This window comes from Colias croceus, chromosome 21, assembly GCF_905220415.1.
Source record: "Colias croceus chromosome 21, ilColCroc2.1".
NCBI lineage: Eukaryota > Metazoa > Arthropoda > Insecta > Lepidoptera > Pieridae > Colias > Colias croceus.
This window is the reverse complement of record NC_059557.1, coordinates 6,795,670-6,821,337: the sequence shown is the minus strand read 5'-3', so window position 1 is coordinate 6,821,337 and position 25,668 is coordinate 6,795,670. Positions and strand designations below refer to the sequence as shown.

At 32.5% G+C, this 25,668-nt stretch overlaps 1 protein-coding gene across 1 annotated transcript; it reads right to left on the bottom strand.

Moving 5' to 3' along the window:
• Positions 1-1,187: 1,187 nt before the first annotated feature.
• Positions 1,188-24,449, bottom strand: LOC123701244 (electron transfer flavoprotein-ubiquinone oxidoreductase, mitochondrial). The gene is made up of 15 exons (XM_045648655.1): positions 24,363-24,449; positions 23,916-24,020; positions 22,876-22,988; positions 22,381-22,579; positions 21,560-21,651; positions 20,841-21,000; positions 20,215-20,327; positions 19,415-19,628; positions 5,688-5,843; positions 5,184-5,308; positions 4,110-4,227; positions 3,580-3,687; positions 2,745-2,858; positions 1,859-1,933; positions 1,188-1,446 (listed from the first exon to the last, which is right to left on the bottom strand). The coding sequence occupies exons 1-15, from the start codon at positions 24,394-24,396 to the stop codon at positions 1,358-1,360; spliced, it is 1,815 nt and encodes a 604-aa protein (XP_045504611.1). The 5' UTR covers positions 24,397-24,449; the 3' UTR covers positions 1,188-1,357.
• Between the last annotated feature and the right edge of the window lie 1,219 nt (positions 24,450-25,668).

Below are 25,668 nucleotides of genomic sequence, written 5' to 3'. Positions count from 1 at the left end.
ATATCAAAAATACTTCAAAAACGTTCAAAAAATATATTCTGAAATTGGTAGGTTTAGTTTCTTTTATAGGTAAGAACTAAGCACCATATTATTAAAAGTATAAAACTAAAAAAAAAAATATTATGCATTCATACTGTATCCATGCATTCATTATTTACATATAACTACATACTTTATATAAATAATGATTTATATTTCAATATACAGAATAAAACTCAGTTTAAAATATGAAACATTTAAAATTATAAACGTTTCTTTTAACTATTTATATTTATGATTAACAAAAATTACGAGTCATTCATGAATTTCAAAGTCTGTTGAATATTATTTAATTGATTTAAAATTCAGTTACAATGAAAATATAATAAAATATTTGTCACACAATCAATTAGAAAAGTACCATATTTCTATTCATACTTCATATTTCGTTAGTATTGTAAAAATAGAAAATAAAGGGTCTAAATTAAAAGTCAAAGGAAAGCACAGATTATCCTACAACTGCTTGTAATTTGCACTTAAAAATAATAAGCGCAAAAAATACCTATATGCTATTTGGTTCAATTTAATTTATCATATATTAAGACATAGATATAATAATATCTCAAAAATGTAATAATAAGTCCATATGGATCATTGCGGATAAAATCGCACTGAATTGCTTTAAAAATCAACCATCTTATTATGTGCGTACAGTTTAATTTTACGTGGCAATATATTATATTGACTAAGTAGCCAATATGTTTTGCTTTTCAAAATCAATCATACTACAATAGATTTAAAATTCAAATTAAGCCAGCACTTTTTAATAACAGCACAATTTACGGAATATCAACCTTATTCGTATAGCATTAGGTTCCAATTTTACTTGTAATCGATTCGAATTCAGTTTTTATTGGCGCCAATATTTAAAAACATTCGATTGAAATTTCGTTCACGCATTTTTTTTTTGAAGTGAAACTTCTTTATCGGGGTTGGAAAAAAAAATAGTGTAACATTTTTTCGTTACGCGCCATCTTTTTCTTATCCCTACCACGCGTGATTCGACGTATTTCTGTAAAGTTGCATATAGTAAATTATTTTTTGAAAAATAAGGTCATAAAGAAGTTTCACTTGTTACGTGTGTACACGCACACATTTTTTTGTCTGAATATTGGCCATATTCACATAGCGTTTGGTTACAATTTTACTTGTATTCGATTTGAATTTGGCTTTGAATTGCCGCCAATATTTAAAAATATTCGATTCCATTTTCATTCCTGGCATTTTTTTAAATATTTTTTTTTTGTGCCTTTTCTACATTGTCCATGTATAGATACATAATCTATGTCTCACAAATAAATAGTTTTTGTATAATTATCTACATTCCGTTGTAAGCTGGACCACCGCCACCTTCAGGTACCACCCAGTTGATGTTCTGTGACGGATCTTTGATGTCGCATGTTTTACCTGCAATTTTATTGTATTTTAGTAATAATGCTTAATGTTTGTTTTAAGAGAAATAATATATATAGATTTCTACGGCTTGCACCTAGCACAAGTAAAATATCTATCAGTTAAGCACAAAATGAACTGTTAATGTGTACTAAAATTTATAATAATTCTATTAATGGAATTCCTTTTCATTAGCGTATTGTTCAATTATTATGTAATTATTGTAAGAATAGCTGTAAGTAATCAGAAATAAATAAATAAATTATTGGTACCATGAATCAAAATTCATTCTATAAATTAAATACAAGAATTATTTTGAAAACAATTGAAAACAATTCAACAATTCCTTTTCCGTATTATTTGTCTCTATGTAGACAATTTTATACAATTTTATATTAAAACAAATACAAGCAATTTCTATACTTACAATGTATGCAGTTTTGAGCATTAATCTGCAACCTCTGTCCATCTCCAGTTTCCATAGGTACATACTCGTATACACCTGAAAATAAAAAATAAATAAATTGTATTAAAACCAAAACTCTTTTTTTATAAGACCTCCAAACATAATGACAGAGTTTTTGGTCACATATCATGAAATGGTTAGTTCTGTAAAAGTTCGAAAATTTGTTGCAGCTTCCTTCCTTTAGAATTTTTTTTTCGTTACTATTTGTTTTCGAGCTTAGATTTATCTTAGATGAATTCAATACATAACTAATATCAACATAGAATTCTTTGATATCTAAGTATGTCAAGAAAATACTGATAATAATGCAGTTATTAAAGTAATCATTCTTCAAAGATATTTCACAAAAAATCTGTATACATAATATAATAAATCTGTAGAAGGGTCAATTCTGTACATTGAAAATATTGAAAAAAATAAAAAGCAAGGGGTGTTACTGGATCGATACCAAACCCAAAAAAAAATGTTGTGTGTTTTTATGAAACCACGGTAAAAGTGAAACTTTTTTTCACACTGTAAACATTTAACTAAAAATTAACGTATTTGTACGATAATTATCGTACGTCACGCGACATGCGCTACACAGACCAAAAAGTTTGAGACAATGTAATAAAAGTTTCACTTTAATATGTGATTAAAAAATTTTTTGTCTGTCTGTATGTTCAGGCATCACGTGAAAACTAACGGTTCGATTTCGATGAAACTTGATATAAATTATACCTTATTATCCTGGGCATAAAATGGGATACTTTTTATTCTGGAAAAATACGTAGAAAAAAAAAATTTTCTTAATTTTTCCGCGCGGACGGAGTCGCGGGCGGAAGCTAGTAATAAATAAATATCTCACCAGCAGGGCAGAATCTAGCCTCTGGACCATCGTAAATGTTGAGATTGTTCTTAACGGGCACAGAGTCGTCTTGTAGCGTGAGATGTGCGGGCTGGTCCGCTTCGTGGTTTGTGCCTATAATATGTACATTTTAATTATAATATCTATACATATAATAAATCTGTAGAAGGGTCAATTCTGTACATTGAAAATATTGAAAAAATAAATACCAGGGGGTGTTACTGGATCGATACAAAACCCAAATATGTGATTAAAAAAATTTTTGTCTGTCTGTCTGTCTGTCTGTCTGTATGTTCAGGCATCACGTGAATACTAACGGTTCGATTTCGATGAAACTTGGTATAATTATACCTTATTTACCTGGGCATAAAATAGGATACTTTTTATCCCGGAAAAATACGTAGAAAAAAATAAATCTTAATTTTTCCGCGCGGACGGAGTCGCGGGCGGAAGCTAGTAAATAAAATAAAACTCCTTTTATCTCCTACTAATCATGTTACAAGTTAAGTATATAATCCATTATATTAGATTGAAATTATAAATTTTGAAGTTACAGACGGATATGATTCTGAATTTCAATATTTTGTGCAATTTGAGGTCTTCTATTGCTTTTTTTTTTTGCTTAATTTTCTTAATTACTATTATTTAAATTCAACTCCACTTCACAATTAAATATTTTAAAATAGCTAGGGTAAGTCGTTGTCAAGTTCTGAACATATATGAGGGGATAACTGATAACAAAACACTAGCATTATTTTTTTAAGAAAGCAAAATTCTTTAGACACATTTCTGTTAATATAAATTGTTAGCAACTTTTAAATAAATAATAAATTACCTGTTAAAGCCACAGATGAGAGCAGATCAAAAGTAACAACACCGTCTGGTTTGGGATATTCTATGGGCGTGCTTTCCTTCGCCGGCTTCAATCTTGCGTGGTCGGCACCTATAAAGAAAATATACATGTGAAATCCATTTTAAAATGACAGACAATAAATAATTAAAAATTTAAATTAAAATTGAACTCAATTTTGCTTGAACACGGTTGATTTAAATGTTCAAACTTGTTTTAATTTATTATATTGAAGTGAAACTTCTTTAGGCGCGTTGAGAGAAAAATTCCAAGGTCGCGTCATGGCAATACCGTCGTCCGTCACGTTATGGAGTAAGGCGACGATTTTGATATCTTTGAATCTTGCTAAAGAAGTTTCACTTCTGACACGTTTGCTCGGCACACACGCTTTTTTATTAAAATATGCATAGTATAATATCAGATTGTTTTATTTATATTTATAGTACTTATTTCTGTATAGTTTGGTAATTAGTGCACAATAAAGCATTAGATTTTATTGAAAGTCCAGTATTTACCTCCATGACTCAATGTCCAGGGTTCTTTTCCCCGGACGAGCGTGGAAAATGCTGAGTAAGCGATGCCGCCGTATAGACCTAGTGATGTGTGGAATGATGGACGGCAATTGCGGACTTGCTGTGAATATAATATACATAATACATTAGTTTTACACTATCATTTATTTGTATAGTGCCACAAACTTATCTGACCCGGTGACAAAAACTGGAACTACGTGCCGCCATTTTGAAATGTCACATTTTCACAGACTTTTCATACGGAATATTTTGTTTAAATAAAAAGAAAGCGACATCAGTGACACTGTCACCGGGTCAGATAAGTTTGTGGTACTATAACTTTTACACAACTTAACAGATGTGACATTTTGGCATTATCTATGCTAATATTATAAAGCTGAAGAGTTTGTTTGTTTGTTTGAACGCACTAATCTCAGGAATTACTGGTCCGATCTGAAAAATTTCTGTGTTAGATAGCCTATTTATCGAGGACGGCTATAGACTATATATCATCTCGCTAAGACCAACAGGAGCGGAGCACTGCGGGTATAAACCGCGGAGAACAGATAGTTTTTTTATACCTTGCATAACTTATTTTTCTTCATTACTGTATTTTTAATTTAGTGCCAAATAAAGGTATCTTTGTCTATTTCTATTATGTCAAGGAGAAAAGTACACAAATAATAAAAAAGGCTAAGGGTTATGATTATTTATACTATAATATAAAGCTGAAGAGTTTGTTTGTTTAAATGCGCTAACCTCAGGAACTACTGATCTGATTTGAAAAATTATTTCTGTGTTAGATAGCCTATTTATCGAGGAAGGCTATAAGGCTATTTAACATCTCACAGATATTTTTTTTTCATCACTGTATTTTTAATTTAGTGCCAAATAAAGGTATCTTTGTCTTTGTCTATTATGTCGGGGAGAAAAGTACACACGTAATAAAAAAGGCTACGAGTAATTATTATAATTATGAATGTAATGATGTTTGGCAAGAAAATGTTCATCGCGAACTTTATGTGTCCATTGTATAAAGAACAATCTAACGCAAAAGTCACAATGTTATAACTTTACCTTCAATTCCTTATAAACATAGGATTCCTTCAATTTATCTTCATACAGTGTAGGAGTGACTCCCTTCTCATGAGATGCTTCTCCTGATAATATTAACTCCATTGCACTTTCTGCTGCTAGCATACCTGTGAAAAAAATAAATTATAGTAAATTATTATGTAGAATAAAATTGTCACTGGTCTGCATGACTTAGATTTTTAATGTTTTATAAGCATTATCGGTCATTGAGCGTTACATAAATAAAATAATCCTGTTTCTTTATATGTAGTATTTTTTAGGACACAGAAAATATGTTTATAATAAAATTGAAACTCGAGAATGGTCGAGCCATTCTCGAGTTTTAATTTGGCAATATTTTTAAAGATTTTGTTAAGGCAGGAAAAATGGACAGATCAACGTCTGCCAATATTTAAACTTTAACATCTGTGGGCTAAATATTTTTAAGCCCAAACCTTAATAAATATGTAGACATTTCTAGAGATAGTATTCATGATTAAAACTCACCACTCTTCATAGCATTATGCGTGCCCTTTATCCTGGGCACATTGAGGAATCCCGCGGTATCTCCCGCCAAACAACCCCCGGGGAAAACCGGGTTGGGGAGGCACTGCCAACCACCCTCCACTAGAGCCCTGGCGCCGTAGGCTATGCGGGTACCGCCTGGAACAAACAATAGTAAAGAATAAAATCATCTATGATAATTAAATATTTAAACTTTTAGGAGCTTATTGTTGATTTTTCAAATTCAAATGTTTTAACCATTACTAGCCTAATCTAGGGAAAAATAAATAATTTAAAATAATTAAAATCCATTCAAGCCTTTTATGAATTTATAAGTAGATTAACTTTATAAATTTATTTTCTACTAGCTTTCCACCCGCGGCATCGCTCGCGCAGTCAAAGAAAAACCCGCATAGTTCCGGTTCCCGTGGGATTTCCGGGATAAAACCTATTCTATGTCCTTTCTCGGGTATCAAAATATCTCTATACCAAATTTCATGCAAATTGGTTCAGTACTTAAGGCGTGATTGAGTAACAGACAGACAGACAGACAGAGTTACTTTCGCATTTATAATATTAGTTATTTTCTATATGTAACGTATGTATTGTCTAACCGCATTTACAAAATTCAGAAGAATAACGAACATATGTATATTTTACCGCATTTTACTGCGTTTACACAATCAAGTACGTCGTCTCGGTTCGGCTATTCGCATATTTACATATTTATTTGTAGCTCAATTTGTAACATTTTTTTTGAATTTGTAGATAAAATCTTACTCTAAATTGGCTATAGCATTTATCTAATTATATCTCAAAATATTAATTTACAAAGAAAACTTAGCATTCTTTGTTAGAATCTATCATTAAAAATATACCTTCAAACATGGGCTTCACATAGGGGTGCAATTTAAATCTCTGGAATTCTCTAAAGGGGCTCAAGTACGGGTTGCTGTAATCCAGTCCCACCACGAAGCCCACGGCCACAAGTGGGGCTTCGCTTTCATTGAGTGGTATATGTATGAAACTTATAACACTGAAGAGTGTTTGTTTGTTTCCGCTAATCTCAAAAACTACTCAGATTTCACCGTTGAATATGTAGATGGTTCCTGAATTATATATATATATAGATATCTCCACGGGCACTATGTTGATCAAACGTGCCATATAGTTAGTAATTATTTGATCCGTTTTCACTTGTTGATCCGGTTGGTATTTGTGGATCCATTGCCACACCACCGTCCGTATGTGGATCCGAACGGAGCCACAAGTGTCACCATCAGTAATAATAATAATTACGTGCTTTTTATACAAATCCACCTTTTTTGCGTTTTAGCTCTTGTTGATCCGATTCAAATGAGCCAATCAGAGCCCACCGAGCTCAGCCATTGGTCGCTTGCGGCCTTAGCCATTTGAAGGTTTAAAGACATTTATTCCCGTTATAGAAACGTATGTTGCCGTTCGCCTTCCATAATTTGTTCGGATCTTCGGGAGGGCAAGATAGCTAGCTCGTCTATTAGGATAGTGGCGATTTGATGTTGAGATTATAATATTTGTATTTATGTTTTTATGTAGCGCTTTGCGGATGAACTTACACGTATTATAAAAGTATAATTGTTTTAAATTCATTATTTTAGTGTCGTCGTAGATTTAGGTTACTAACGTGTTTTAGATGGTGTGGCGTAATTTATGAGGAATGCAAGAAGTAATATTATGCAGAGATCTAGGAAGTGCTGATAATTTATTTTTTAGGTGGTCGATGTGATAATTCCATTTCAGAGAGCTGATTCGCAAACGTAGGCATTTCTCGTGGGTTTTATGTTCTAATACAACACCGTTAATTTTAAGTGGAGCGTGTGGTGGAATAATTTTGTTATGAGCTTTGAATTTAGATATATTTATTTTTAGTAGATTGAATTTATTTATTTAATTTATTTAAATCATTTTGTGCTTGCGCTATCATGTCATGTATAGAGGAACCAAAATAAAACAGACAGGTGTCATCCGCATAAAGTGTTAGGTGACCATTTAGCTTTAAATCTTGGAAATTATTAATATAAATTAAAAAAAGCAATGGGCCTAGAATCGAACCTTGTGGTATGCCACATGTATTTGGTAAGGGAATGCTATCATGGTTATCTATTTTAACTATTCGTGATCGATTTTTTAAATATGATTTCAGCATATCTAGTGCTTTACCATTAATGTTAATGGATGCTATTTTCTTTATTAAAAGTTCGTGAGAAACGGTATCAAAGAGCTTTTGTAGGTCAATAAACACTCCCAAAACTATATTGTTTGCGTCAATGTTCTGTTTTATTTTAATAGTTAGGTCCATAGTCGCTGACAGAGTGTTATTTTTTGGCTTAAATCCGTATTGACGCACTGAAATAAAATTAAATGAGTCTAAATATTTTTCTAATCTCGTGTGAAAAATCTTCTCCAATATTTTTGACAATACTGGCAAAACCGAAATTGGCCTATAGTTACCAGGTTCAAATTTTGAGCCACTCTTATAGATAGGAGTTACCTTCGCTATTTTATTTATTTATTTATTTACATCACATAGAACTTACTATCATTACAGGATTCTAACCTAATTCGACAGTGTTCTTTTATAAATTAACAAAAACAAATCTCATCTCATCAAACATCAACATCATTAAAATTAAAAATAAGTACTACTTAACAATTATAATCTCAATACAATTAACATTCCCGATAGCATAAAATATATAAGAGCACCTTTGAAAAATCACTCAAAGTACAAGAGAACACATCTATTTTATTGTGTACTTCATTAACTGTACGGAATGCACAAAAAAGAGGGGATTTGGCTAATAGATTAGTCCTCGCTACTGGAACATACAGTAAATTGGGTAAGATTCTTCTTCCTAAATAGTTGTCTGGAACCTTAAAATGCAATCTCTGTAATATTCCAGGATTGTATTCCTTGCCCCTTAAAACCTCCACCAAGTATGCCACCAGCTTAAATTCGCGCCTTACCCTTAACTCATTATATCCCACCATTCCCAGTACAAACAGTGTGGGATACATTAGAGGATAGAAGGGATACACGCCATAAAGCTTCATGTACAGGTGTCGCATGAATTTATTTTGTACTCTTTCCAACATCGTTCATTAGTGAATCAGAATAGACGTGTATTACTTTTTACTATAAAGTGCTTTGCGATTTTAATAATTATTTACATGATAATAAGAATTCAAGTTGCATAATTAGTGTTTGGTATTTATATCATTTCAATTTACGTTCGAAACACAGCGAGCGTTTCAAGCGGGAGCAAGACAATTGCAATTTTTTGTCCTGCACGCACCGTAGAACGACTCATATTCGTGCACAAATTATCCATTGCGGAGTAAATATGAGTGTACGCCGATCGCCAACACGTTTAACCAGCAGTGGTGCAGTGGGTATTGCCGGTGGATCGCATCCCGATCTATCGAAGCTAAGTTCGTTTTCAACGAGTTCTACGCCAACTGATACTCAAATCACTTACAGAAAACGGAAACAACCGCTAGAACAAGATTGCAGATGTAGTGATGATATGAAGGATATTCGCTCGGAGTTGAGCCGTATTAGTACATTACTTGAAAAATATGTTTGCTCAAACGAACAAATAATAAACAAAATTCATGAAAACATTTCTGAGGTAAAAACACAAATTACCGAAATTAAATCGTCCAACGAACAATCCTTGAATTTAATTCGCCAAAATACGAATCAAATCAATGAAATTAAGTCATCAGCATGTATGATAATTACTGAACAAAACATATTGAAGAGTACTATTTCTCAATTAGAATCCCAGATCAACCAGGGTGAGAGTAAAATAAAATCACTGGAGTTAAATCTTCAATCAATAAATCAGTCATCCAATCCATCGGGTTTTACGTCTAAAAATCAACTACATATAAATGAACACTTAATCAAGGAACTACGAGACAGAAAAAGCCGCGAAAAAAATGTAATTTTTGCTGGTTTCCCAGAACCGACATCTTATAACTCAGAGGAGAGGATATCTAAAGACAACTACGAAATTTTAAAAATTACCTCGCTAATAAGTTCAGACCTACCGAAGCCAGTAAAGATATATAGAATTGGCAAGTATTCACCGGGGAAAAATCGTAGAATAAAGGTTTGCTATGACACAATTGAATCTGCTAAAATAATCCTACGTAACAAAAATAAACTACCCAACAATATTAAAGCTTTTAGTGATCAAACGCCAGCTCAGGAAAAATATCTTAAAAGTTTACAGGATGAACTAAACCGTCGCATTGGTGAAGGAGAAACAGATCTCACAATAAAATACGTTAACGGAATGCCTACTATAAAGAAAATTGTGTCAAAAAACTAGAAATAAATTTAAAGACAAACAACCAAAATATCAACTCCTATGAAATACTAGACAGCTATGAAAATTTGCAACTCTCCCGATCCAGGCTTAGATTTATATACTTCAATGCGCGAAGCATAAGAAAAAAAGGTAAACTAGATGAAGTAAAATGTATCCTGAGCTCATTAATAAAACCTATCCACGTAATTCTAATTACTGAAACTTGGATAAATTCTGATGCGCAAGCTTCAGAATTAAATATTGATAATTACACACATTATTTTAACTACCGGACTGACGCAAGAGGAGGTGGAGTCTCAGCATACATCCACAACGATTTAAAACACAATCTTATTGAATCACGATACGAGGAAGGGAACAATTACTTATGGATAAGTTTAGAACGATGTAAAATTGATGTAGGCGTTATCTATAAACCGGGCTATACTAACTGTCAAAAATTCCTTGAAATGTATGAATCGCAATTACAACAAAGGCACAGAGCTATTATTTTTGGAGATTTTAATATCGACTTGTTAACAAAAGATAAAAATACCAAACTATACAAATATACTCTTAAGTGTAATGGACATATATTACTCAATAAACTAACTAAAAAATACAGCACAAGAGACTCTTCAAAAAAATCTATCATTGACCATGTAAGTACGAACCTTCAAAATGATAATTTTCATTTCGCAATAATAAACTCATGTATTTCCGACCATAAGCACATATACGTAGAATTAAAAAAATATTTACCCCCAAAAAGTGTTAAAACTCAATATAAAGCAATTAATTACGAAAGATTATCATCCCTGTCTGACTCCATAGTTGATACTGAAATAAACAAAGATTATACAATATTAGAAAATAAAATTAAATCTATTATAGATAAAAGTAAGATTACTAAAACTAAATTTCTAAATCTGCCCCGAAAAGACTGGATAAACAAAGCAATTTTAACAGAAATTAACGAAAGAAATTTATTATGGTCTCAACTAAAAAACAACCCTAAAAATAAAAACCTTCAAATAAAATTTAACACTCAAAAAATAAAGGTAAAAAAATTTATTCAAGACACTAAAGATTCTTACTATTACCAAGAATTTACAAGGAATATAAATAAACCCAAGAAATTATGGACTTTAGTAAATAAATTAGCTAATAACAAAACTGTAAAATGTACTTTACCTACTAAATTACTTATAAATTCTGAATATATTACCGAGCCAAATGAAATATGCCAGATATTTAATCAATATTTTTCTACAATAGGATCTCGTCTAGCAAATTTAATACCCCTACAATATCAAACCAACTCTTCCTCAACCTTACCTAAATCACCATCAAAAAAGTACGAATTATCCACTTTTGATCCGTGTACACCTAATGAAATTTTAAAAATTATAAATAACCTTAATTCAAACTGTAGTACAGGTCTTGATGGTATTACCACAAAAGCAATTAAATGCATTAAAGAAAAATTGAATCATACCTTAAGCGATTGTTTCAACCAAGCTATAAGTCAAGGACGTTTTCCGGATTCGTTAAAAATAGCGAAGGTAACTCCTATCTATAAGAGTGGTTCAAAATTTGAACCTGGTAACTATAGGCCAATTTCGGTGTTGCCAGTGTTGTCAAAAATAATAGAGAAAATTTTACACACGAGATTAGAAAAATATTTAGACTCATTTAATTTTATTTCAGTGCGTCAATACGGTTTTAAGCCAAAAAGTAACACTCTGTCAGCGACTATAGACCTGACTACTAAAATAAAACAGAACATTGACGCAAAAAATTTAGTTTTGGGAGTATTTATTGACCTACAAAAGGCCTTCGATACCGTTTCTCACGAACTTTTAATAAAGAAATTAGCATCCATTAACATTACTGGTAAAGCACTAGACATGCTGAAATCATATTTAAAAAATCGATCACAAATCGTTAAAATAGATAACTACAATAGCATTCCCTTACCAATTACGTGTGGCATACCACAAGGTTCGATTTTAGGCCCATTGCTTTTTTTAATTTATATTAATAATTTACAAGATTTAAAACTAAATGGTCATCTAACACTTTATGCGGATGACACCTGTCTGTTTTATTTTGGTCCCTCTATACATGACATGATAAAGCAAGCACAAAACGATTTAAATAAATTAAATAAATGGTTTCAATACAATCTACTAACAATAAATATATCTAAAACGTGTTATATTAAATTCAAAGCTCAGAACAAAATTATTCCACCACACGCTCCACTTAAAATTAACGGTGTTGTATTAGAACATAAAACCCACGAGAAATACCTAGGTTTGCGAATCGACAGCTCTCTAAAATGGAATTATCACATCGACCACCTAAAAAATAAATTATCAGCACTTCTTAGATCTCTGCGTAATATCACTTCTTGCATTCCTCATAAATTACGCCACACCATCTACAACACGTTAGTCAAACCTCACCTAATGTATTTAATAGAAATATGGGGTAGCGCTTACAAAAATAAATTAGCGCCACTACAAATTTTACAAAATAAAATTATTAAAACCATTTTTAAATATCCTTTTTTAACTTCTACAAATAAAATCTACGACGATACTAAAATAATGAATTTAAAACAATTATACTTTTATAATACGTGTATGTTCATCCACAAAGCGCTACATAAAAACATAAATACAAATATAATATTCTCAACATCAAATCGCCACTATCCTAATAGACGAGCTAGCTATCTTGCCCTCCCGAAGATCCGAACGAATTATGGAAGGCGAACGGCAACATACGAGGGAGCACGTTTCTATAACGGATTGCCAAGCAAATTAAAAAGTGTAAACTCATTCATTGTATTCAAAAAACAATTAGCGAAACACATCCTGGAAGACCACACGCTCAAACTTTGAATGCAATGAATGAGTACCTAACCTAAACTTATGTTTATAGTATGTAACTTACTCTAAATTTTAACTAACGAATGATATTTTTTTTTATAAATACCTATGTTTAAAATTTAAGTTTCTCATGTAAGTGACTTAATGTCTTAATGGGAATAAATGTCTTTAAACCTTTCCAACATAACCGTGTACTTTGCTTCGTGCGGTGCCCATATGACCGCACTGTGTTCCAAATAACTCCTGACAAGAGCATTGTATAACGTTTTGACTACCGTTATGTTGGTGAATCCCCGCGACTGTCTGAGTACAAAGCCCAAATTTCTATACGCTTTTTTACAAATTTGCGTAATATGTCCTCGAAACGAAAGGTCCGCCGTGACACTTATCCCCAAATCACGTACTTCTGTAACTCTTTTCAACGGCACCGCATCTACTATGTACTCATAATTTAAGGGCACGCGTGCTCGAGTAAAACTAATCATGGAACATTTAGTTACATTAAAATACAGCTTGTTACGATGACTCCACTCCACTATACTATCTATATCTTGCTGGAGTCTTTCGCTATCTGTTTTATTCTTTACCTCGATTCTTTACCTTTCTTTTTATTCTTTTTAACGAGTCCGGAAAACGTCTTTGACTTATGGCTTGGTTAAAACAGTCGCTTATGGTATGATTTAATTTTTAACCGACTTCAAAAAAAGGAGGAGGTTATCAATTCGGCCGGTATGTTTTTTTTTATATATGTACACCGATTACACCGAGGTTTCTGAACCGATTTACGTGATTCTTTTTTGTTCGATGCGGGATGGTGTCGAATTGGTCCCATAAAAATTTTATTCGGATAGGCCCAGTAGTTTTTATTTTATGGGCATTTTTGTCTGTATTTGTAAATGTTGCAAGTGCAAGTTTGAAGTCGGTTGTTTTTAACGCAGTTATCTACTTGTTCTTTGATGCATTTAATTGCTTTTGTAGTAATACCATCAAGACCTGTACTACAGTTTGAATTAAGGTTATTTATAATTATATATTTTTTTACTGGCTTCGGTAGGTCTGAACTTATTAGTGAGGTAATTTTTTAAAATTTCGTAGTTGTCTTTAGATTTCCTCTCCTTTGAGTTATAAGATGATTCTGGGAAACCAGTAAAAATTACATTTTTTTCGCGGCTCTTTCTGTCCCGTAGTTCCTTGATTAAGTTTTAAATTATATGAAGTTTATTATGATTAAAGATTTAATTCCAGTGATTTTATTTTACTCTCACCCTAGTTTATCTGGGATTATAATTGAGAAATAGTACTCTTCAATATGTTTTGTTCAGTAATTATCATACATGCTGATGACTTAATTTCATTGATTTGATTCGTATTTTGGCGAATTAAATTCAAGGATTGTTCGTTGGACGATTTAATTTCGGTAATTTGTGTTTTACCTCAGAAATGTTTTCATGAATTTTGTTTACTATTTGTTCATTTGAGCATACATATTTTTCAAGTAATGTACTAATACGGCTCAACTCCGACCGAATATCCTTCATATCATCACTAAATCTGCAATCTTGTTCTAGCGGTTGTTTCCGTTTTCCGTAAGTTATTTGAGTATCAGTTAGCGTAGAACTCGTAGAAAACGAACTTAGCTTCGATAGATCGGGATGCGATCCACCGGCAGTACCCACTGCACCCCTGCTGGTTAAACGTGTTGGCGATCTGCGTACACTCATATTTACTCCGTAATGGATAATTTTTGCAGGAATATGAGTCGTCATTTGTTTGACCTAAATCTAACATTTTAATTATTTTATCAGATTGATATCAGAATCAGGGCAAAGGCGAACGCTACACGTCAATAATTATTATGATAATTATCTTGATATTTACTGATGATTCAAGAGGTAGGTTGTTATTTGTAGGATGCATACTACTTGAGAATTATCACCGTCACTGTATGACGAAAGGTTCGTCCAAATATCTATCTTTTTAGGGTTCCGAATTTTTAGTTTCACAACGTTTTCTATAAGTTTCAATTGAATTACGGTCGACTTCTTCAACTTCCATAAAACTCAGGAGATTTTTTGCTAGCCCTAATTTCATATCCCCATGTCAATGTCATGCAAGTGCATATAAATGGAACAGATCAACATACGACTTATGATTTGGTATATAAAACGGAGTCAAGAAGTATTTGAGCATTTCAAAATTTGAACCGTTACGAAGTCGAGTTCGTCTAGTCTAGGCGGATTTAGCAATGTATGGAACATTAACTAATTATAATATGTTTGTGTACGGAGCCAACAAATACTGTAGTGTTTACGAAAAATTAATCTACGTTACTTAATATACAGTTTCGTTTTGTCGGATCAAATAAAGCTGTAATTTTGATAATATAAATGGATCTGATCAACATACGACTTTGGATTTGGTATATAAAACGGAGCCAAAAAGTGTTTATGGGTTTCTGAATTTCGGCCGTTACGGAGTCGATTCAGTTCAAGATCTTAGCAATAAAAATGTTGAGTATATCAATTTCTCCATGAATACGTTTGGCAACGTCGCTCAAATATTTGCGCCGTTGCCACTCCGGGCAAGATCTATGCAACCGGAGTCGAGTAATATGGGGCAAAAGGTGGAGTCAGGAATGCACGGCAGTCGGGCTGGATCAACTTAGTGCCCAAGTTGGTATTTATATATATATATATATATATATATATATATATATATAAATACCAACCTGGGTTGGTATTTATATAAATACCAACTTGGGCACTAAGTTGATCCAGCCTGACTGCCGTGCATTGCCGACTCCACCTTTTCCCCCATATTACTCGACTCCGGTTGCATAGATCTTGCCCGGAGTGGCAACGGCGCAAATATTTGGGCGATGTTGCCAAACGTATTCATGGAGAAATTGATATACTCAACATTTTTATTGCTAAGATCTCGAACTGAATCGACTCCGTAACGGCCGAAATTCAGAAACCCACAAACACTTGTTGGCTCCGTTTTATATACCAAATCCAAAGTCGTATGTTGATCAGATCCATTTATATTATCAAAATTACAGCTTTATTTGATCCGACAAAACGAAACTGTATATTAAGTAACGTAGATTAATTTTTCGTAAACACTACAGTATTTGTTGGCTCCGTACACAAACATATTATAGTTAGGTAATGTTGCATACATTGCTAAATCCGCCTAGACTAGACGAACTCGACTCAGTAACGGTTCAAATTTTGAAATGCTCAAACACTTCTTGACTCCGTTTTATATACCAAATCATAAGTCGTATGTTGATCTGTTCCATTTATATGCACTTGCATGACATTGACATGGGGATATGAAATTAAGGCTAACAAAAAATCTCCTGAGTTTTATGGAAGTTGAAGAAGTCGACCGTAATTCAATTGAAACTTATAGAAAACGTCGTGAAACTAAAAATACGGAACCCTAAAAAGATAGATATTTGGACGAACCTTTCGTCATACAGCGACGGTGATAATTCTCAAGTAGTATGCATCCTACAAATAACAACCTACCTCTTGAATCATAAGTAAATATCAAGATAATTATCATAATATTTATTGACGTGTAGCGTTCGCCTTTGCCCTGATTCTGATATCAATCTGATAAAATAATTAAAATGTTAGATTTAGGTCAAACAAATGACGACTCATATTCCTGCACAAATTACCCATTACGGAGTAAATATGAGTGTACGCAGATCGCCAACACGATTAACCAGCAGTGGTGCAGTGGGTACTGCCGGTGGATCGCATCCCGATCTATCGAAGCTAAGTTCGTTTTCTACGAGTTCTACTCCAACTGATACTCAAATTACTTACAGATAACGGAAACAACCGCTAGAACTACATTGCAAATTTAGTGATGATATGAAGGATATTCGGTCGGAGTTGAGCCGTATTAGTACATTACTTGAAAAATATGTATGCTCAAATGAACAAATAGTAAACAAAATTCATGAAAACATTTCTGAGGTAAAAACACAAATTACCGAAATTAAATCGTCCTACGAACAATCCTTGAATTTAATTCGCCAAAATACGAATCAAATCAATGAAATTAAGTCAGCAGCATGTATGATAATTACTGAACAAAACATATTATTGAAGAGTACTATTTCTCAATTAGAATCCCAGATAAACCAGGGTGAGAGTAAAATAAAATTACTGAAATTAAATCTTTAATTAATAAATCAGTCAGCCAATCCATCGGGTTTTACGTCTAAAAATCAACTTCATATAATTTAAAACTTAATCAAGGAACTACGGGACAGAAAGAGCCGCGAAAAAAATGTAATTTTTACTGGTTTCCCAGAATCGACATCTTATAACTCAAAGGAGAGGAAATCTAAAGACAACTACGAAATTTTAAAAAATTACCTCACTAATAAGTTCAGACCTACCGAAGCCACTAAAAAATATATAATTATAAATAACCTTAATTCAAACTGTAGTACAGGTCTTGATGGTATTACTACAAAAGCAATTAAATGCATCAAAGAACAAGTAGATAACTGCGTTAAAAACAGCCGACTTCAAACTTGCACTTGCAACATTTACAAATACAGACAAAAATGCTCATAAAATAAAAACTACTGGGCCTATCCGAATAACATTTTTATGGGACCAATTCGACACCATCCCGCATCGAACAAAAAAGAATCACGTAAATCGGTTCAGAAACCTCGGAGTAATCGGTGTATATACATAAAAAAAAAACATACCGGCCGAATTGATAACCTCCTCCTTTTTTTTGAAGTCGGTTAAAAATTAAATCATACCTTAAACGACTGTCTTAACCAAGCCATAAGTCAAAGACGTTTTACGGACTCGTTAAAAATAGCGAAGGTAACTCCTATCTATAAGAGTGGCTCAAAATTTGAACCTGGTAACTATAGGCCAATTTCGGTTTTGCCAGTATTGTCAAAAATATTGGAGAAGATTTTACACACGAGATTAGAAAAATATTTAGACTCATTTAATTTTATTTCAGTGCGTCAATACGGATTTAAGCCAAAAAATAACACTCTGTCAGCGACTATGGACCTAACTATTAAAATAAAACAGAACATTGACGCAAACAATATAGTTTTGGGAGTGTTTATTGACCTACAAAAGCCCTTTGATACCGTTTCTCACGAACTTTTAATAAAGAAATTAGCATCCATAAAGTACTAGATATGCTGAAATCATATTTAAAAAATCGATCACGAATAGTTAAAATAGATAACCATGATAGCATTCCCTTACCAAATACATGTGGCATACCACAAAGTTCGATTCTAGGCCCATTGCTTTTTTTAATTTATATTAATAATTTCCAAGATTTAAAGCTAAATGGTCACCTAACACTTTATGCGGATGACACCTGTCTGTTTTATTTTGGTCCCTCTATACATGACATGATAGCGCAAGCACAAAATGATTTAAATAAATTAAATAAATAAATTCAATCTACTAAAAATAAATATATCTAAATTCAAAGCTCATAACAAAATTATTCCACCACACGCTCCACTTAAAATTAACGGTGTTGTATTAGAACATAAAACCCACGAGAAATGCCTAGGTTTGCGAAACGACAGCTCTCTGAAATGGAATTATCACATCGACCACCTAAAAAATAAATTATCAGCACTTCCTAGATCTCTGCATAATATTACTTCTTGCATTCCTCATAAATTACGCCACACCATCTAAAACACGTTAGTAACCTAATGTATTTAATAGAAGTATCGGGGAGTGCTTACAAAAATAAATTAGCGCCACCCCAAATTTTACAAAATAAAATCATTAAAACTATCTTTAACTATCCTTTTTTAACTTCTACAAATAAAATCTGCGACGACACTAAAATAATGAATTAAAAAACAATTATACTTTTATAATACGTGTATGTTCATCCGCAAAGCGCTACATAAAAACATAAATACAAATATTATAATCTCAACATCAAATCGCCACTATCCTAATAGACGAGCTAGCTATCTTGCCCTCCCGAAGATCCGAAAAAATTATGGAAGGCGAACGGCAACATACGTTTCTAAAACGGGAATTAATGTCTTTAAACCTTCAAATGGCTAAGGCCGCAAGCGACCAATGGCTGAGCTCGGTGGGCTCTGATTGGCTCATTTGAATCGGATCAACAAGAGCTATAACGCAAAAAAGGTGGATTTGTATAAAAAGCACGTAATTATTATTATTACTGATGGTGACACTTGTGGCTCCGTTCGGATCCACATACGGACGGTGATGTGGCAATGGATCCACAAATACCAACCGGATCAACAAGTGAAAACGGATCAAATAATTACTAACTATATGGCACGTTTGATCAACATAGTGCCCATGGAGATATCTATATATATATATATATATATATATATATGTAATAAACTATATATTTATTACAGGCCAAGCCTGACTGTACCACTTGTTATAAACTAAATTACCTTCAAACATGGGCTTCACATAGGGGTGCAGTTTAAATCTCTGGAACTCCCTAAAGGGGCTCAGGTACGGGTTGCTATAATCCAGTCCCACCACGAAGCCCACGGCCACAAGTGGGGCTTCGCTTTCATTGAGGTGGTATATGAAGGAGCCCCCGTAGGTGTTCCTGTCAAGCGGCCAACCAATTGTGTGCTCGACTAGACCGGGCTTGTGATTCTGAAAGTTTTTATGTTAAATTTTATTTATTTGAATATGCAAGAATGTTTGAATTTTGAATACATAGCGTTATATTAGAATAAAAACTATTTTTGTTTCAATATACCAATATAAAAATATTATTACTGATTAAATCTAGATGGCTTTCTGAGTTGAAATATACTTTTAATCTCTCATTAACACAACAAAGAAGAGAATCAAATTCTTAATGCAATTTAATTATCTCTTAAGCCTTTATTTCTATAGTAATGTTATTTAATCCATACTAATATTATAAATGCGAACTCTGTCTGTCTGTCTGTTACTCAATCACGTCTTAGCTACTGAACCAATTTGCATGAAATTTGGTACAGACATATTTTGATACCCGAGAAAGGACATAGGCTACTTTTTACCCCAAAAAAAAGGATAGGTTCTATCCCGGAAATCCCACGGGAACGGGAACTATGCGGGTTTTTCTTTGACTGCGCGGGCGAAGCTGCGGGTGGAAAGCTAGTAAATATATAAGTACTTACAATCTACTGAAAAAAATATATATTTTCTACTTAAATTTATTTTCGCAATATAAACTAAACATAAATCTCACCTCTGGTTTAACTTCCCACAGTTCTTTCAAACCAATACCGTAAGACTGTGGCTCACTCTTTTCCCGAAGATTGTATTTCTTTGACACCATCTTTGTTAAATGTCCGTGACATCCTATTAAAAATGAAAAATGGTATTAAGTAATTTATTGTTGCTTTCATTTTTTTTTAATACCTTGCGCCAGATGCTAGTTAAAATGTCAAAGAAGAGTCAAAGTTTGTTTGAAAGTATGTTTTGTGTTTTTTCTATATCACTCTCTCTATATCACATAGAATAAAACAAAGTCGCTTTCTCTGTCACTATATCCCTAATCCCTATGTCCCATTGTATGCTTGAATCTTTAAAACTACGCAACGGATTTTGATACGGTTTTTTTTTAATAGATAGAGTGATTGAAGAGGAAGGTTTTAGTATATAATCTATTAGGTTTTAGACAAAGCGGGCGGTAAGCTAGTTATCTATAAAAATCGAACATCTTAACTCTATAAACTTTTATCACACAAGTAGTTAAGTTTATGAAACGCTATTGAACAAACTACACATTTTTAGAAAATTATGTAAAGTTAGTAACATACTCAAAAAAAGTACTAAAATATACTCTTTTTAAAAAAGTTTCCATAAACATACCTTCAGCAAAAATAGTGATCTTAGAATGGAACTCCATTCCTCTCTCGAACATGTCTTTAGGGCTTCCATCCTTCGCAATACCAACATCGCCTGTAGCCACTCCCTTTAGTGATCCATCATCACGGTATAATAGCTCTGCGCCGGCGCATCCGGGCCATACCTGTGGAAATTCAAACATAATTAAATAAGTAAATCATTTGAGAATCTTGTTTTCAATTGCAAATAACCAAAAATTGTAACGAATTTCATAAGGCAGAAGAAACTGGTTCGAATCTCTTGATATATTAAAAACGGCAAAGTGCGAGTCGGACTCGCGCACGTAGGGTTCCGTACTATAGGGACCCCTATTAATATATTTTTTTTAATTTTAGTATTTGTTGTTATAGTGGCAACGGAAATACATAATTCGTCAAAATTTCACCTTTCTAGCTATCACGGCTTATGAGATACAGCCTGGAGCCAGACAGACAACGAAGTCTCAATAATAGGGTCCCTTTTTACCCTTTCGGTAAGGAACCCTAAAAACATAAAAGTATAAATTAAGTTGTGTAAGTATGTAAAATAGTAATGGAGCTGCTGAACACTTTACTTTCCCTGAATCATCATCAAAGTTTTACCTGACTTTATTATATTTACCTGTATAATAGAGACCTAAGAAATAAAACTCCATCAATTAATTAACATTTACATAATAAATGAATACTTTAGTTTATATTTACCTCAGCACCAACCGCCTCAGCTTGTTCTGCAAGCCAGCGCACAAGATGTCCGAGCCTCACTACATAGTTACCGTGGTTGTAGTTTGGTAAACCTGTTAAGTAATGATAAGTATGAATAATATTTACGTTTGTTATTATCATGAGTACAAAAACAAACAAAATTATTATGTGATATTACTGATATGATTACATTCACTTGGAACTATCAATCATTTTGAATTTATATCATACTAGCTTTCCACCCGCAGCTTCACCCGTGCAGTCAAAGAAAAACCCGCATAGATCCCGTTCCCGTGGGATTTCCGGGATAAAACCTATCCTATTTCTTGGGGTAAAAAGTAGCTTATGTCCTTTCTCGGGTATCAAAATATCTCTATACCAAATTTCATGCAAATTGGTTCAGTAGTTGAGGCGTGATTGAGTAACAGACAGACAGACAGAGTTACTTTCGCATTTATAATATTAGTATGGACTAGCCACTAGCTGTGCTGCCCAGTTTCACTCGCAGATGAACTGCAGGCAAAATCAACTATTTTTTAAGTTTTATCCAATCTGTCCAGTAGTTTTTCGTGAAAGGACCAAAAATACATACATACATCCTCACAAACATTTACATTTATAATATCCATGGATTCCATGGATTGTAAGTAATAACAATAACTCTACACTTATAACAACAAGATTTAAACAAGTGATTGGTTTTATATTTGTTTATACATCATTTAAATTCATCAAACCCTCTCTTATTCCTCTATGACCAAATTAAAAAAAGTAAGTTTATTTTTACACATATTTAAAATTAATTAACTTATTCTTCTTACCAGGAAACACAGGTATAGGTATTCTGCCACCCTTCGTGAGCAGACCGAACTTATCAGATGTCACAGGGGTATCCAAGGGTGCTCCCTTGTCTTTCCAGTCAGGAATCAATTCGTTAAGAGCTATGGGATCTACACACGCTCCGGAGAGAATGTGGCCACCTGCTTCTGCGGCTTTCTCTAGTAATGTTACTCTGACTTCCTGGAAAAAAAAATGAATTAAAAAAGAAATTGTTAGGAGATCATACTCTTTTGAACAAGATAAGAAGAACTATATAGTAAAAGTAAGTTTAAGTAAAATTATATTAATTTGTTAAAAAATAAAAATTATCACAAAAATATAAGCATTTCCTAAAGCAACTCTAACATCTTGAAATATCCCTGTTATTGTTAAATACTACAGTAACACATGTTATCTTGTAAAAGCGAGTGTTATCTTTTTTTTTTCATCTTTTGAATGTGTGTCTAAAGAACCAGCAAAATATGTAACCAACTTACAGCCCCCTTTTCCTCAGCTATTTGTCTTGCTCTGATGGCCGCAGCCATGCCAGCTGGTCCTCCACCAATGATGAGAATATCTGTCTCCTCCGCCATGCGTTCCATGTTGATATCTACAAATTAAAATAAGTGTAAATACTTTTCATACAAAATAGTATTCAAATTATTTTTTTTAGATTTTTTTTAGCTAACTATGTGTATATAGAATTAGGAATGTAATCATGTTTTTGTGATTCATCAAGCCAAATTTTACAAAAGGGCAGGCAGACAGCTATCTCTACCTATCATCATTACAAAGTATAAAACAAAGTCACTTTCTCTGTCCTTATGTCCCTTTGTATGCTTAAATCTTTAAAATTACGCAACGGAGTTTGACGCGGTTTTTTTTAGATAGAGTTATTCAAGAGGAAGGATTTAGTATATAATTTATTAGGTTTTAGACAAAGCGGGCGTAGCCGCGGGCGAATAGCTAGTAAAGTATAAACTAGTAAAAACTGGACTAGCTTTCACTCATAAAAGCTTGTTAATATTGAATTATTTGTAAATGCATGATTTCCCTTAATTGTATCAGAATTCACCAAATAAATATAATTTACAAATATCTTTGAGAATTGTTATCACTATATTTATCTTGAAGATTGTATCCATTATGATGTTTACCTTATGATAATGTTTTAACATTTTAACATCTAGGTACATACTTTCAAATAAGCCATTGACTAAGCAGTTATTTAATTCTTTTAAATAATATTTATTAATATTTTGTATGGAGTTTAATATAGCAATGTCTTGTATGTATTGAAATCTATTATTGAAATAATTATATATTTACTGTGAGTATAATTTTCAGGACCTTGAGCCGATATTTCGTTTAGATTAATCAATAATCAAGTCAAGTCAATAACTTAATAATAGTATCATTGAATATTTATCTTTATGATAATAGTATCATTGAATATTTACTTTTATCTCTAGTTTGATATGTACTGAACATCAACATAAATTGATCAAAATATGGTTGATAATGGCAAAATACTGACCTTTCCATCTCGGATCCTTATCTCTGGGGTGCACGGTATAATGTGTAGTTATCTTGGGATATACATCCGAATAAAGCCTGCGAGCAGCACTAGTTAGCCTCCCCACTGAAAATCAAATAACAATTTTAAGTAAGCTCGAAAATTGAACTTTGAACTCAGAACTTGTTGATACTTGTTGCATAACACTAATTATTTTTTTGGTAATAATATTAATTTATAGTTTCTTAATTGATCGTGAAACTGTACATTTCTTAAATTTGGTTTTAAATTTTTAAATAAAATATTTAGAACTTCGAAACAGCTGACGACGTGTGTCAAAAACTTTCTACTGTACTCAATTTGCACTTTCATGAACGTAAACAACATTCAGTTTTAGTTAAACATTACATCTAAGGATTATTTATTGAAATAATTACAGAATTTTGAAGCAAAATAAATAGAAATTACCCTGGCGAGCCGAACTAACAATCACCGTCGCCATTGCTACAGAAAAACTAAAAACAAACGTTCCGAAATCCAAAGTGTATTTATTGCGTAGCACTTGTCAGCTGTCATTTGTCATATATTATCTATAGCAACCAAAATATATAAATAAATAAATATTTAAAATACATATTATGCAATTTTACATTGATGTATCAGAACTATTTTCAGTTAAAAAAATGCTATTTTGATTAATTATTTGTAAACGACCATGATCACATTAAAATGTAACGCGGAGGCGGGAATTTCAAAATTGATACATTTGTTAGATTTGTTGAATGTTGACCAACATCCATGCATCCATCCCAAACTTTCGCATTTATATTATTAGGATAAACCTTATAGGTAACTAAACTAAAATATATTTATATTATATCTTGCAATATATTATAGTTAACAAAAAGTATTCGACAAAATGTTTGTTGTAATATTAATAATAATTATTGATGTATGTATTACCTACTGTTATAGATGACCTACATATACCTTTAATAATAATACCTTTAATATTGATTTAGTAGCACCTGCATACAAATAATACAGAAGACATAGATGAGAAAAGAGTCAGAATTTTATTACAAGCATTGATTTAATAGGATCGATTGGAGCTCCATCCACCATATAATTGCCTCCATCATAACCTATATCCTTCATAGTAATTATTACCTCAATGATATCCTCGACGTGTCCATTACTTCTGGCATATCTATTACCTGGCATTTTATAATCATTAATGTTAACTCTTAAAGAAAAAGCAGTCTAGCCGCAATGTTGATTCATGGAGAAAAAGCAGTCCAGCAGCGTCGCATTTATTTCATATTTTTCTTTAGCCAGTGTGAAAAAATACACTATAAAACGGCGAACGAGCATACAAAAATGGAATAAGAACAACACATAAGGTAAATGTAAAATATTCATCCCTTATTATTATTTATTTATTGAAATTATTATTACAAATTATTACTAACAATAACTTAAGTCTAAGTCCCACAAAACTGCACATGCACTGTGGTCTTTTTGGATGTAATTGCTAGAATTACATTTTTTATTAGCGTGGTATAATTCAATTTAGAATAAGTAATTACTTAAATGTTTTAATCTTCTACTAGAAAATATCCCGATCAAAATACTTAATTAAGGACGCGTTTACGAATCTGACAAAAATAAGCAGTTTTTCGATGCATTTTGCGGCAAAATAATACAAAACCAAATTTGACTAATAATTACCATAGATAGATCACTCCTTAATCTTTGTAGGAATTATTTAATC

Bases quoted from the DNA above. Each gene is read 5' to 3' on its own strand.
- LOC123701244 (XM_045648655.1), bottom strand. From the start codon at position 24,396: ATGGCGACGGTGATTGTTAGTTCGGCTCGCCAGG. The intron at 20,328-20,840 runs GTATGTTTATGG...CATTTTTAATAG, and splicing joins GATCACTATTTTTGCTGAAG to GATGTCACGGACATTTAACA. The intron at 2,859-3,579 runs GTAATTTATTAT...TACATATTATAG, and splicing joins CTCATCTGTGGCTTTAACAG to GCACAAACCACGAAGCGGAC.